Source organism: Condylura cristata, unplaced genomic scaffold, assembly GCF_000260355.1.
Source record: "Condylura cristata isolate star-nosed mole 26May11 unplaced genomic scaffold, ConCri1.0 scaffold00037, whole genome shotgun sequence".
NCBI lineage: Eukaryota > Metazoa > Chordata > Mammalia > Eulipotyphla > Talpidae > Condylura > Condylura cristata.
Genome location: NW_004567138.1, coordinates 9,523,935 through 9,537,273, shown reverse-complemented (window position 1 = coordinate 9,537,273; position 13,339 = coordinate 9,523,935). Strand labels below are relative to the sequence as shown.

Genomic DNA, 13,339 nt, shown 5'->3' with positions numbered 1-13,339 from the left:
TCTAATAGTTAAGCATTTATCATCACGTCACTGTCCAAGAGGCAATTGGATGTATGATTTTGGGCTCAGGATACAAATCTAGGCTGCAGATACTGTTGTGGGGCATCAGAATAAAGACGAGGGGTGACTTCATGAGATGGCAATAGTATCCCAAGCTTAGGAGTTCTCCATGGTTGATTTAATGTTCTGCCTTCACCATCTTCATGATCTTACTTTTTGAAGTGACCACACACTTTTATTTTGCACTGGGTTGGCACAGACAGTAAGGAAGTTTGGGGGACTGCTTGATTTACTTCCTACATCCCTCAAAACACATATTTGATTTTATTCACCTACCTGGTAGTGTATTTGCACAGATATTTTCCCCTTTCATCCTCTCAACCTATATATTCTTCACAGCCAACTTAGCAATTCTTTCTTCTATTTCTTTCTATTTCTTTGCCTTTTTTTCCCCCAAGATCTTTTAGCTTTAAGGCATTGCTGTATTGAATGACTTCAGTAAAATTCCCTCTGCCTCAGATTGTGATGTCCCACACATTCACTTTTCAGATTGTCAGGACATGTTGGTCAAAGAGTCTTGAATCACAGAAAATTTTCTGTGAGTGAATTTTTTCTGTGACCTAAATTTTGTTTCTTTGCTTTCTCTACACCTCAATTTCCTCATTAGAGGAAAGAAAGAAATTTATTTCTGAAGGTTATTAGGAGCACTAAGTAATCTATGTAATGTGCCCACACAATGGTAGGTGTTCGCTTAATGATAGTTATTAACAACATTAATTTTATTCATATCTGATGAATTAGGAACACCCTGTAATGAAGTTTGAAAAGGACACACTGGTAAGTCTTAGGAGAAATCAAGGGAATCCTGGCAGAGATAAACTGGAAGATTTCAACTTTTAAAGTGAATTTTCTTGGTGCCACAATGTTTCCCAAATTGTATCGGACCAAGTATCTCTCACTGAAGTTCTTAGTATTTTGAAAGCTCCTTCACCTACACACTGATCTCATGCACACACTGCAAGAATATGGGCTGTTAGGCACAGATGGCCTTTTGCCAATTAGCCTTCTTGGGACAGTAGGAAAAGTTCTTTTCGGGCATAAAGCTAGACATGTGGTAGATATTCAAAATATTGTAGGTCATTTTATTGACTGCCGCACCCCCAGCTTCTAGCACTGCCTGGCACATGTAGGCGTCTGTTTGTAGACTGCCATCGTGCTTCTCCATGGGCCCTCCAGCCCCTCAATTCTTTTCATTGCTCTGCCCAGGAGCAGGGCAATGCCCGGGGGACCCAGACCCAGGCGCGCTCTAGGCCTAGTTCACGGACTCGGCTCCCTGCGCGTGGCTGCAGTTGCTATGGAAACGGCGGGAAATAACAACTCCGTTCCCCCCGGGGTGAGAGAGGCCCGCAGAGGCAACGGCAGTGGGAGGAACAGCGGGAGGTACGCTGGCCCTCAAGTTCACCGCGGTGCGGGCGGAGCCTGAGCCCCGCGCTCCCGCCCCACCCCCGCCCCTCCTGGCCAGAGCCCCCACCACCCCTGGAGTGTTGGTAGGTCTCCGGGGCGGGTGCCTCCCAGGTGATCCCACCCACTGCCCCCCCCCCCCCGCTGCCCTGGGGCTTGGTTGCGCACCGCTGCCGGAGGGATTCAAACTACGTCCACCCAGCTTCGCAGTCGGGAGGGCTCTAGGGGTCCCGGACCCTGGATTCTTGTCTGTCTCAGTGCACCGTAGGTATTTATTTTTCCGGAAAAAGAAACAAACCTGAGCCATTACGGCCACACCTTAAGAGCTTTAATTTGGGGGTGCAAGCTGGGGATTGAACAGTGAGGCAGCACGGAGAGAAAAGAGGAGCCTAAGTATGTTAGAAATCGAGTTTCGTCATATTTATAGTTTGTGCATGTGTGTGCGCGCTGTCTGTGTGTGTGTGTGGGGGGTGTTTTCCGCCACTCTAGCTCCAGCGCCCCCTCGGCCTGCCTCTTTAAAGCCCCCTGCGCTCTGCCGCGGGGTGGGCACACCTCGACTGTGCCGGTAGCGTGTGAAACAGGTGTGTGCGCGCAAGGCCAGCGCTGATTGGCTGTTGCAGACCTGGGTCAAATACTTGAACGTGCGTGCCCGGGGAGCCCGCAGCCTGAAGGGTCTCCGCGGGGTGCACGCCGGGCGCACGGTCTTCTCGGGGCTCTCACCTGCGGGCTGGTCTGTTTCCTGTTGGTTCCAGGAGGCGACCCCGCGCAGTGTGTCCCGAGAGGCGGCCCGGGCAGCCCAGGTCCCTCCTGGCGTGAAGCGAGCCCCGGCGGCGTCCCGCGGGAAAGATGAGCAGCACCAGCGCCAAGTCCAGCCACCTGTCTCAGCCCGTGGTGAAGAGCGTGTTGGTGTACCGCAACGGAGACCCCTTCTTTGCGGGTCGTCGCGTGGTCTTCCATGAGAAGAAGGTGTCCAGTTTCGACGTCTTCCTGAAAGAGGTGACTGGCGGCGTCCAGGCACCCTTTGGGGCGGTCAGGAACATCTACACCCCGCGCACCGGGCATCGCATCCGGAAGCTCGACCAGATCCAAAGTGGGGGCAACTACGTGGCTGGCGGCCAGGAAGCCTTCAAGAAACTCAAGTGAGTCCGTTTGTGCCCACCGTCCACTATTTCAGGGTGCTCGAAAGTGTGAGGCTGGCAGCAGGAAAGGAATGACCCCCCCCAACCCCCCAACACACACACATCTCAATGGGTTGAGAGAATGTGACTAGGAGGGTCTAGACCTCTTAGTGAGTTCTCCTGCTTGAATTTCAAAGTTGAAAGTGTGACCAGAGGAACAGTTTCACTTGTGTAGCAGTTAAACGTCAAACAGGCCTAACATTAGTGTTTTAGGAACAAGAATCTTACAAATAAAAGGTATTCAGTGACCAAGCCAAAACCTTTGCATTTTCTATTCTGCTTTTTCTCTTTCATCTGTTTTTTCTCTCTCCCTTCCCTTTCTCTTGGAAGTAGTTTTGGATTCTAAAATCACCTTGCAGTGTGGAATACTATACTCTGTAATCACCAGAGGAGAAAATTGCTCTCTGCATTTCTCCCTATTGGATAAATTCATTCTTGGATTCAAGGTAGAGTTGATCATGTCTGGCTGTTGGGACGCATCGCCTACCCTCTGCATATTTATGCTGCTGACATAAGACTTGGGCGAATTTATTCGTGTACTGTATTTTTCTACTTGCTTATCTCCAATTATTTGATGGCTCCATCTTTGAGGGCATCATTGGTTGGTGTTTATTTCCAGTTCCCTGGCAGGAGGTTCACATTCATAGTAGGTGTTCAATGAGTTAGCAAACTGGTTGTCTTTGAGGAGAACAAAAATTAACAAACCTTGACTCCTTGTCTTTAGGAGTTTATAGTCTTACAGGAACCAGACTACATGCAACACAATCATTTTCATGGAAAGGGTAAAGGCATAGGTGTAATTAGAAAAATAAAGTGACATAGGAGTTCAGAGTTGAGAGAGATTCGTTCTGCTTAGACTAACAGGTGGCTATTGTAAGTCTATTGAATTTCCTATGCCATGTGTAATTTTTATCACTTTAGAACTTTAGAACATTTCCATTACTCCAAAAAGAAACCCCTACTTACTTCTCCTCTCCTTTGATAATCATTAACCTACTCTACTTTTATGGACATATCGATTCTGGCAATTTCAGGTCAGTGGAATCAGACAGTGTCTCACCTGTGTTTCGGGCTTCTTTCATTTAGCACAGTGTTTTCAAGGCTTTTCCATGTAGCATGTATCAGTCCTTTATTTTTTTATTGTTGAATAATACTCCATGGTTTAGACATGGCACATTTTGTACATCCATGTGTTGCTTGATGGTTGGAGATGTTGCACTCTTGGCTATTAGAAATATTGCTGCTTTGAAGAGTCATAGTACAAGGTTTCATTTCTCTTGGGTAGATACCTCCGAGTGGAACTACTGGTTATAGAGTAACTCAATATTTCATAGCATTTAACGTGATATTTTAATTTAAAATTCAGCTTGGACCTCAAGCTCGTAAAAGTACATCTTTACAATAAAACCTCTGCTTGTGTATTCTGATTTTAATTCTTTAAATATATCTTCCCAAATCTCATTAAAGTTGTCTCACCTCATCCTTCCCCTCCCAAGGGCTGTTCTGTCCTTTGTTACGTCAGACATTCTTTTTATGTGAGGATGAGGGATGTATTTGGGGGGCTGAAATGACTTTCACTAGGCTTTATCTAACTTTTTAGAAAACGAACCAAACAAAACCATGTGCTTTAAAGAAAGTTAGAACTTAAAGCTGAAAATCAGGACGGTTGAGATGGAGCTTCTTACTAGCTCCGTGTCCTTGGAAAAGCCACTTGCCACAATTACCTAATTTAAAAAAGGCACAAAACCATCCCTGCCTAACAGGGATTTTGTAAAAAGCAAATCATCTATGCTAGATAAATGCAAATCTCATTTAGGTTCTGTTCCTTCCATCATACATTTCATTATTAAATAATTTCTATGTAAAACACTTTCATGGGAATGGAATTTACTTCAAATTTATGAAGAGCTCAAAGTTGCAGATTCATAATCTCTTTAATTTGGTATGGTACAGTTCCATACCAAATAGTGTACTTTAAAGTTTTCTTTATGCATATAAGAAACTTGCATGGCTATTTTTGCTTTTAGTTCATATACACAAAAATAACTGAGTTTGTTATAAAAATGTCTGTGATTAATTTTCCATGCTGATTGATGAATAGTTTATTTATTTGTGTTAATGATAGGTTCCAAGAAGACCTAAATGATGAATATATTTGAAACCTAGCAGTTATAATGCTATATAAATGAAGCAATAAAAAAAACAACAAAAGGAAGCTCAAAAATTATTGAGGGGATTTGTGTCATTTAGACTTTAAATGATGTTGGGAAAGAGCTGTGGTATAACAATTTTCAAATAGTAATGATCAACTTCCTACTTGAACTGTTTTTACTTAAGTTTTATTCTAATGGTTTTGAAACTGTTTTAGATAGCTATTAAAATTTTATTTTACATAGCAAATTCTAGAGGGGGTTATTTCCCCCCAAAATTTCTGTGTGCATTTTGGGAGGTTGACTACATTAACCTTGTGGAGCAGAGATACCTACCTGATCATGACAGTTAGGATACTTTGATAATATATAAGAAATCATTAGATTTGCAAGACTCGTTTTATTGTTGAGCAGAGGGAATACTTAAACTATGTAAAATACTGTTTATGAAAGGGAAATGCAGGATTATTCCCAGAAATATCTGTTAAATTCTTGTGTCCAAAAAAATCAAACAACAGGTAAAGATAACCTCAATAGCCAAAATTAATGCTAACATTTTTTTTTGGCAACTTAGCAATTATGGTTGTTGAGGTAGAGAATGAATTAGTTAATTAATTCTTCTGTCTATGGTTATAGATTAGATGTTCACTTATGCATATTTTTAATATTACAGCATTTATTTAGCACCTTCTGTGTATGAAGGTCATCCCTAGGTTACAATGATGCACTTAAAGCTTGAACTTGACAAAGATATAACGGTTTCAGCTTGTGCTTATGCTGTGGTTAAAGAATGATCACTAGTTAATCTATCTGTAGCAAATAGGAATGGAGTAATAGAGGTCTCAAGAGGTTAACTCATACACTCACCTGCCTCTTAGCTGAGCCAGTAACTAAACCATCTCACATGGTTAAGTGTTTCTGTAGCATTCAAGTACTCTCACAGGGAAAAAGATTTCCAAGCCTTTTAGAACTGTTATTGTAGTGCATGCTAACAGTACTGTCTCTGACCTAAATCTATGATTAATGGAATTGTTAAACAGCTTATACCACAAACCACTCTTTTTAACAAACTTGATAGAAGAATTACAAGTTCCTTGTAGATAGCAAGTAGCTAATCTATAGAGGGGTAGTGAGGGGCGGGGAGTGTTTCCCCAGTACAGGTTTAGAGTAGACATGGTTTACTTCTGGCTGGTGATGCTGAACGTAGTTGGTACTATTATGATTGCTTTCAATTAGTGGCTACTGAGTTTTGCTTTGATCTTAGGCGTTTCCTATGGTTTGCTTTACTATTCAATAATTTTTTAAAATTTATAAAATTGCCTCAAAAGCTAAAGATGATATCTTTATTGTTTTTTCCCCCCAGTTACTTGGACATAGGAGAAATCAAGAAAAGACCAATGGAAACTGTAAATACAGAGGTAATGCAAGCAATATTTTGACGGCTTAAATGACATAACCATTTTTTGTGTTTTGGATGGTATGTCTTGGAAATTTAGCATGCATCAGATTACCAGAAGCAAAGAAACTGAGCGGATCTCTTAGGGCATGTAGGATTAGACCCTACATGGTATTCTTTTCCAATTTTCTAGCTGTATTATTAGGTTGAAATCCAGAGAATTTTTCCCTGTCAGAGGGAATGAGATTCTGAGTACGGTGACACAAATCTTTACCAAAACTTCATCCTCTGTCCTCGCTGGCTGCCAACAGCTTACAGTCTGAATAGCCAGGTGGTCTGCCTGGGCCTGGGATTTTCCAAAGAGCCCTTCTTGTCAACTTGCTTTAAAGTTCCCTTGAGCAGTGTCAGCAAAAGCTTGCAAGAAGATTGCCCTGGAGCCTTGTGAAATGGTCAGAAGATAGGCTGCCACATAGTGTCTGAAATGCCAGTGCAATTTTCAGATATTCTGTGGGACATACACCTTAGTTTGTGGATGAAAAACCAAGTCAAAACAACACCCTTATAGGTCCCAGTGAAACAGAGCCAATGGTAGTTAAACCCAGACAGCATACTGGCCACTAGCTCTAACTTCCCCTCTTCCCATTCTGACACCCATAAAGTTAGGAAGAAATGGCTGGCAGAATAGGATTGCACAGCACAGAGGAGCCCACCGCTTTCTCCATTTCTTCTCATGGATTGTTTATGCTCAGCAGGACCAATTAGGTCCCTCTAGGAAAAAAAAACATAATAGGAAAAGATTCTACTTGTGTGGAATTTGAAGAATGTGAGTTAAATTTATTATTGAGAAAATGTGTGGAAAGAGCTACCAACCCCAGAACATTGTTTGAAAAAAATTCACATTCTTATATTTTGAATTTCAAAGTGTATCAAATTGATTATTTCAAAGAGTGATAACATATGTAGCTTAACGTAGGAAGAGGTATACTTTCTCAGGTTGGGTTTATATTAGGACTGAAGCATGCCTTCCAGTTCACATCTGTAGCAGGTGGGAAAAGAGAATTGATTGGTGAATTAGTTCTGGATGTAATTTTGTTTCAAGGATGCATAATTATGTGACGTAAGCTGCCTTGCTTAAAATTGCTCACTGAATCTGCATTTCTGTGATAGAACTTGAGTCGTACCAATTATTAAAAAATGTGAACATGTTTTTATTTTGGACTCCAGTGTTTTGGTAAAGACATTGTACCCAGCAGAATTACAAAAATACATTTTTTGAATTTTTTTTTTGCTTTGCAGTTTTAATAATGAAAGCATTCACAAGGACTCTTAGCTTAATTTACTATTTGTTCTCCCTTTGAGAGCAGTAGCAATTGTTTTTCTCTGTACATGCATGAGTCACAGGGACAAGATAAGGGGAATTCTGATCCCTCTCACTGCTGGTGTGAATGCTGCCTCTCTTACATTTTACTTCTTTCTGGTGGCTTCCTCTCCATCTCCTTCCCTTTTAACTGCAGAGACTCTATCAGAGTTTTTCAATTCTTTTCAACCTTTCCCCATAAATCCTTTCAAAGAGGGTAAAAAGAAAGAAGTAGAAGAAATTTGGAGAGCTGGGAAGAGGTGATGAGAAACTGCTTGTCCATGTTCTTTTAGCACCTACCTTCTTCCACCCAAGACCTCTGCTCTCTGGGGTCCCCCACACCTTCACCCTCGCCCACCTTTCCTCCTAGTCTAGACAAGTGGAGTATTTACTTTCCTTACTTTTTCCATCTCAATCTCCAACACAGAAACCCTCCTCCCCAAACTCACTCCATGGCTATAATTCCAGCCTGAGTTGAGCAGAAGGAGCCCTACTATATTGGCAGAAGAGGGGGTTTGGGCTTCCCAAAAGGGACCTCTGAATGTCTCCTCATGGAGGTATGGCTTTGCTGTTTAATGTTAATGCCCTGAAACTAAGGGTTCCTGAGGATTACTGCTCCTGTTTTAGGTGGAGCACAAGTAAAAGGACTTTTGTGGACTGCCCTGAGAAGCTCACCATGGTTTGTGTTTAATCCTTTCCGTGAAGAAATACCTCTCTGTCATTTCCATTACTGACTTATAATCAGACGTTTATTTTACTTTTCAAGTTTAAAAATAAGTTGCACAATCGAATAAAGTATACCAGTATCTTTCATTTATTTATTTAATAACTTCTGGAAAGATTTATTTATTTATACACACAAGAACTGGCATGAGGGTCAGGGTGTGGAGGAGAGGGGTGATGGTGATGAGAGGACTCACCAGAGACAGAGTGGGGGGCAGAACAGGTGGATCTATTGCAATACACTGCTGAGGGGAGCAGAGGGTGAGACAAGAGAGGTCTGCTGTGCCACGTGGGTCAGCGTCCCCGGTGGGGGGAAAGAATTGAATTGAATTGAATTAGTGCTGCAGTTGCTGGCGGTCACTTACAGGGCTCTTTTTAGCCCCTGCACCCCCAGGGAGGTCTTATTTCATAACTTTTTTAAAGATTAAATTTAGCAGTCACAATAAGGACTTTTTGTAAAAAAGATTATAAGTGCCTACTATGGCATTATACCCAATATGTGCCCAACATGCTAATCACCATGGAGCTTTTACAATTCAGCAGGTTTATAACTCAGAGGACTATGTGTGTTCACATTTTAAGAACTGACTTGGTGAGCAATACCTTTCACAAAACCATTGGTGTAAGTTGGGAATTTCCATCCGTATTTGTGTATATGGAGAAAATAGTGTGCACCTGATCACGTACTTACATGAGAACCACAATACTTTATTAGTTAATTGAGTTCCACAATTCTGTGGAGTCAGATGATCTATCGTACTCACATTGACAGGGAGGGGTTCGCTGAATTAATTGTGAACTGGTTTTACACGATGGGTTAGGAATGACTGAAAGGGGAAATTTCAATGCAGTGGTAGCATAAATGATGTTTACTCTAAGATGTTTTAGTGTGAAAGACGAATAAAATTTTTCAAAAGATTTGGGAGCATTGGTGTAATGACTCAAATAAGTTAATTCTCATTGTTCTCAGTTTGTGTTACTGCATTATTTGATAGGGTTTTGGAGAATGTGTAGCTTTAGGTCTTAGCCACTGGAGTTAGGTTTTTGCATGTGATAGGAAACCCAGCCAGGGTGCTGGGAATTAATGGCATTCCTTCCTTCTCTGTGGTTATCCTCTCCCAAGTCCACAAAACTCTCTGGTGCTCTTTAGATAGTTAATCATTGAGACACAATGGTATCTACTGCGGCCTGTCTCAGGCCACAGTCACTAGAATGTGCATGTCACCTTGACATTCCAAGGTCTCTTGTGGTTTCTGTTATTGCGTCTCTGTTCCATGAAGCTAATCTTTGAAGAGACACTGAAAGAACAACCAGTTCTATTCCTCTTTTTCCTCTTAATGGCCTTATCCTCTGGTGAGACAACAGAGAGACTACCATGCATCTCTTCTGCTAGCCCCAAACAAGCACATGGTTTTGCTTGGTAGACCTATTGGGCGGTGGGAGGTAAAGGAGGTAAGTAATAGAAAGGGAAGAAAAAGGAGGGAGGAATAGGGAAAATGAATAGGAGTAAGTGACTCTGCGCTTTGCACCTACTATGAGCATTGTGAGTGCAAACCAGATTCTCCTCACCTCTCTTACACAGACCTTACTTTTACCTACATCAGATAAAGAGAACTTCTCAACTCCTTTTGCTTCTATTCCCTGGTCATCTTTTTCTAGAGTACTATTATTCTATTGACAATATAATGTTGGTTTACAACACAGCTTGTGTTTTCAGAGTAGAAGTTCACACCTTTTCAAATGTATGTCACACACCAAATGTCTGTTTAATGTACGTGAAAGCACCACAGCTCTCTGCCGTGGTCCAATGGTGGCCTCCCCTCCCTGTGCTCCGGCCCGCTGCTGGTTTCAGCTCTGCAGTCAGAGTTCTAGGCTGTGTTTTGTCTTAGATTTGTCTGCTCCTTTTTGGAGGCTTCTTTATAGTCCACATCTGAATGAAATCAGCTGGTAGTTATATTTTTCCTTCCGATTTATTCCCTTAGTACTATCCTCTCCCTTTCAAACATGTTGCAAATGGCAAGATTTCATCTCGTTTTACAGCTGAGTATTCCATTGTGTGTGCATATATGTGTATATTTATAAAACACATACATGCGTGTGTTTATATGTATCTAAAAGATCTTTACCCACTTAATTGCTTTGGGCACTTTGGTTTCTGTGACTTGCTGTTGCAAACAGTGCTGCAGTGAGCTTAGGACTACATATGTCCCTTTGAATTAGTGCTTTGATATCTTTGGGTAGATACCTATGGTGGAATTGCTGGATTATATGGTAGATATATATATATTTTAAAGATTTATTTATTTATGCACCCAGAACTGGGGTACAGGCCAAAGCTGCAGGGGCAGTCAGAGGATTCGCCAGAGACAGAGTTGGGGAGCAGAACAGGCTGACTGATGAATTCACTGCTGGGAGGAGCAATGGGCAGGTCAGGAGAGGTCTGTAGCGCCATGTGGGTCACCTCCCTGGCTGGGAATTGAAATGCTGGGAATTGAAATCATGCTGAAGTGGCTTTAGCTTCTTCTTCTTCTTTTTTTTTTTTAAGATTTATTTATTTATGCATACAAAACTGGGGTACAGGCCAGAGGTGCAAGGAAGGACAGTGAGAGGATTCACCAGGGACAGAGTGGGGAGCAGAACAGGCTGACTGACGAAGTACACTGTAGAGGGGAGCAGCGGGCGGGTCAGGAGGGGTCTGCCGCGCCATGTGAGTCACCTCCGGGGCAGGGATCGAACTCATGCTCAAGTGGCTTTAGCTTCTTAGTGCTGTGCTTTAACCTGCTGTGCCAGGAAGGCCCAAGCCTGTCATTTTATAGAACTATGTTTTCATATCTCTTCCACTCTCCTATCTCAGTGGTTTTAGTAAATAATTGCTTTTTTTCCCCATCTTTTGAGCTTGGTAGCTCAGTCCTCAAATATGTCTTCCCATGTCTCCACTCTGTTTCCTTGTCTGTCTCCTCTCAGGCCGTTTTCAGATCACAGGTGGTGCTCCAGTGTTCCAACTTGATCGACCAGCCTCTTTGTCTCCTCCAAAACATCAGCAGTCTGGGGGAGTCCTCTGCCCTCAGCACTAGAAACCTCTGATCTGCCTGTAAGATGTCTCCCCTCTTCCTCACCAGCCTGCTGTGCTGTGACCCTTTTGCTTTACCTGCTTATGATTTTTGGCTTCCCTTATTGTTTCCCTAACTTACCTACTTGACCTGCACGTGATTGGATGCCACACTGTGCAGCAGGGTAGGCAGAGTGCTGGGGAACAAGGGGGGCAAAAATGAGTGAATGATCCATAACTTCTCACCCCCAGGAATTTATTGTCTTGCTGGGAAGGCAGAGGCATGGCGCCTCTGGGAACATACAGTAAGTGATTTGACTGGGCAAGGGCCCAATTCTATTTGTGTTGAGCTACTTATTTCAAGCAATTTTGACTTTAGCGTGTTGAACAAAGCCATTGGTGCACTTTGAAATGGGAACTTCCTTCTTACACAACAGGGTAGGTGACGGCACCCCAAACCCCCACATTTGCCCACTCTAAGTAGGTTCTGCCATCAGCCACGTCAAGACAAAACATACCCTAGTATCAAAACATATTCTAGTGTGCAACAAAGAAAAGGGAAAGAATATAGGTTTCAAAACCAGCACCCGAAGTATATGCCAACCAAACAGGGTTGCCTGAGGCCTGAAAACCTGCTACAAGTCTAAGGTACCTCCTGGGGGGGACCCTAGCAAGAGGACAGAAGGAACCCAGCACATTGGGACAGAAGGAACAAAAGCAAAATCAAGATAAAAGCTGCCCCAGCCAACCTCCCACGGTCTCTCACCCACATCTCTTTCAGCCAGTCCAGGACCAAGAAGCAGGTGCAGCGTCTTCACATGTCTGTCTGCCACCCATGACTCCTACCGGTCTCCTTGCTCCACGTCTTCTTTCCTCCCTCCCTCTCTCTCAGCCTCTTCTATTCCCTTCTCACCTCCTCCCTTCCTTGGGTGGGGCAGGGAAGCCAGACCCTTCCCTATCCCTGGGGACCACTCTGTTAGACTCTGACCTGGTGTTCTAATTCCCACATCATCTACCAGCCCATGTCTCCTTTGTGTAGTGAATTCTTCAAAGAATGATATTCTCAAATCGTTATTGAATTTGCACAATCTGCAATCTGTTTTCCTGTGTTAGAAGCCTCAGTATCCTGTGTATTCAGCAGGGACAAAAGACAGCTCAACTGAAGTGCCTATGATGTTTTGTTTTGTTTTATCCCTAGATGTCAGACATAAAATGAAAGCCTTGCTGCTCTAACTCTTGAAAAGAGTCTAGAGCAGGAAACAGGGAAGTAAACCAACGTGTTATCATCCAGGGCGCATGTGGTGGGTTAGAGGTATGTTCGGAGGACTAAGAAAAGGCATTGGATTTAGGGTTCTGGGGCAGCCAATTTTAAATATAACAGAAGCTTCCTTCCATCCTTTTGCTCTTAAAGCTTTGCCATGTCTCTTTCTATAACTTGATTCAAGGGGATTATTTCATATTAACAGCCTTAGAAGAGTCTCTGACAGGGGGAGTGCAGATCAACTTGATGGGAAAGAGAGAGAAGCAGTTTGCCATTCCTCACACTTGCAAGGTAGATATAGCAACCAGCTCCTGTTCACAGAGAACTTTGACCACTGTCCAGCAGCAGCTACAGAATGCCTTCAGGGTTCCTTCTTTCTTTTAATTTGTGTGTGTGTGTGTGTGTGTTTGTGTGTGTGTAGAACTGGGGTGTAGACCAGAAGTGTGTGTGTGTGGGGGGAGAGGTGAGAGAATTCACCAGAGACAGGGGAGCAGAAGAGGTGGATTTATTGACATATACTGCAAAGGGAAGCAGTTGGCCAGACAGGAGAGGTCTGTTGCACCATGCGGGTCACCTCTCTGGCTGGGGATGGAACTCAGGCCTTAGAGGTGATAGCCCTGAGACTTGACCCCTGGGCCACCAGGGAGGCCCCAGGTTCCCTTTTTTTTTTTATTTATTTTTATTTATTTATGCATAGAAGAACTGGGGTGTGGGCCAGATATGCAGGGAGAGGGTGAAAGGATTCACCAGAGACAGAGTGGGGA

At 43.0% G+C, this 13,339-nt stretch overlaps 1 protein-coding gene across 1 annotated transcript in view; it reads left to right on the top strand.

Annotated features, from left to right (window-relative positions):
- The first annotated feature begins 2,307 nt into the window (after positions 1 to 2,307).
- The window catches only part of DCDC2 (doublecortin domain containing 2), a 159,674-nt gene continuing 148,642 nt past the window's right edge, over positions 2,308 to 13,339 (top strand). Inside the window, exons 1-2 of the mRNA XM_004693316.2 lie at positions 2,308 to 2,600; positions 6,153 to 6,207. Of these exons, the coding sequence (XP_004693373.1) occupies positions 2,308 to 2,600; positions 6,153 to 6,207 (348 nt within the window). The remainder of the gene's footprint in view (positions 2,601 to 6,152; positions 6,208 to 13,339) is intronic.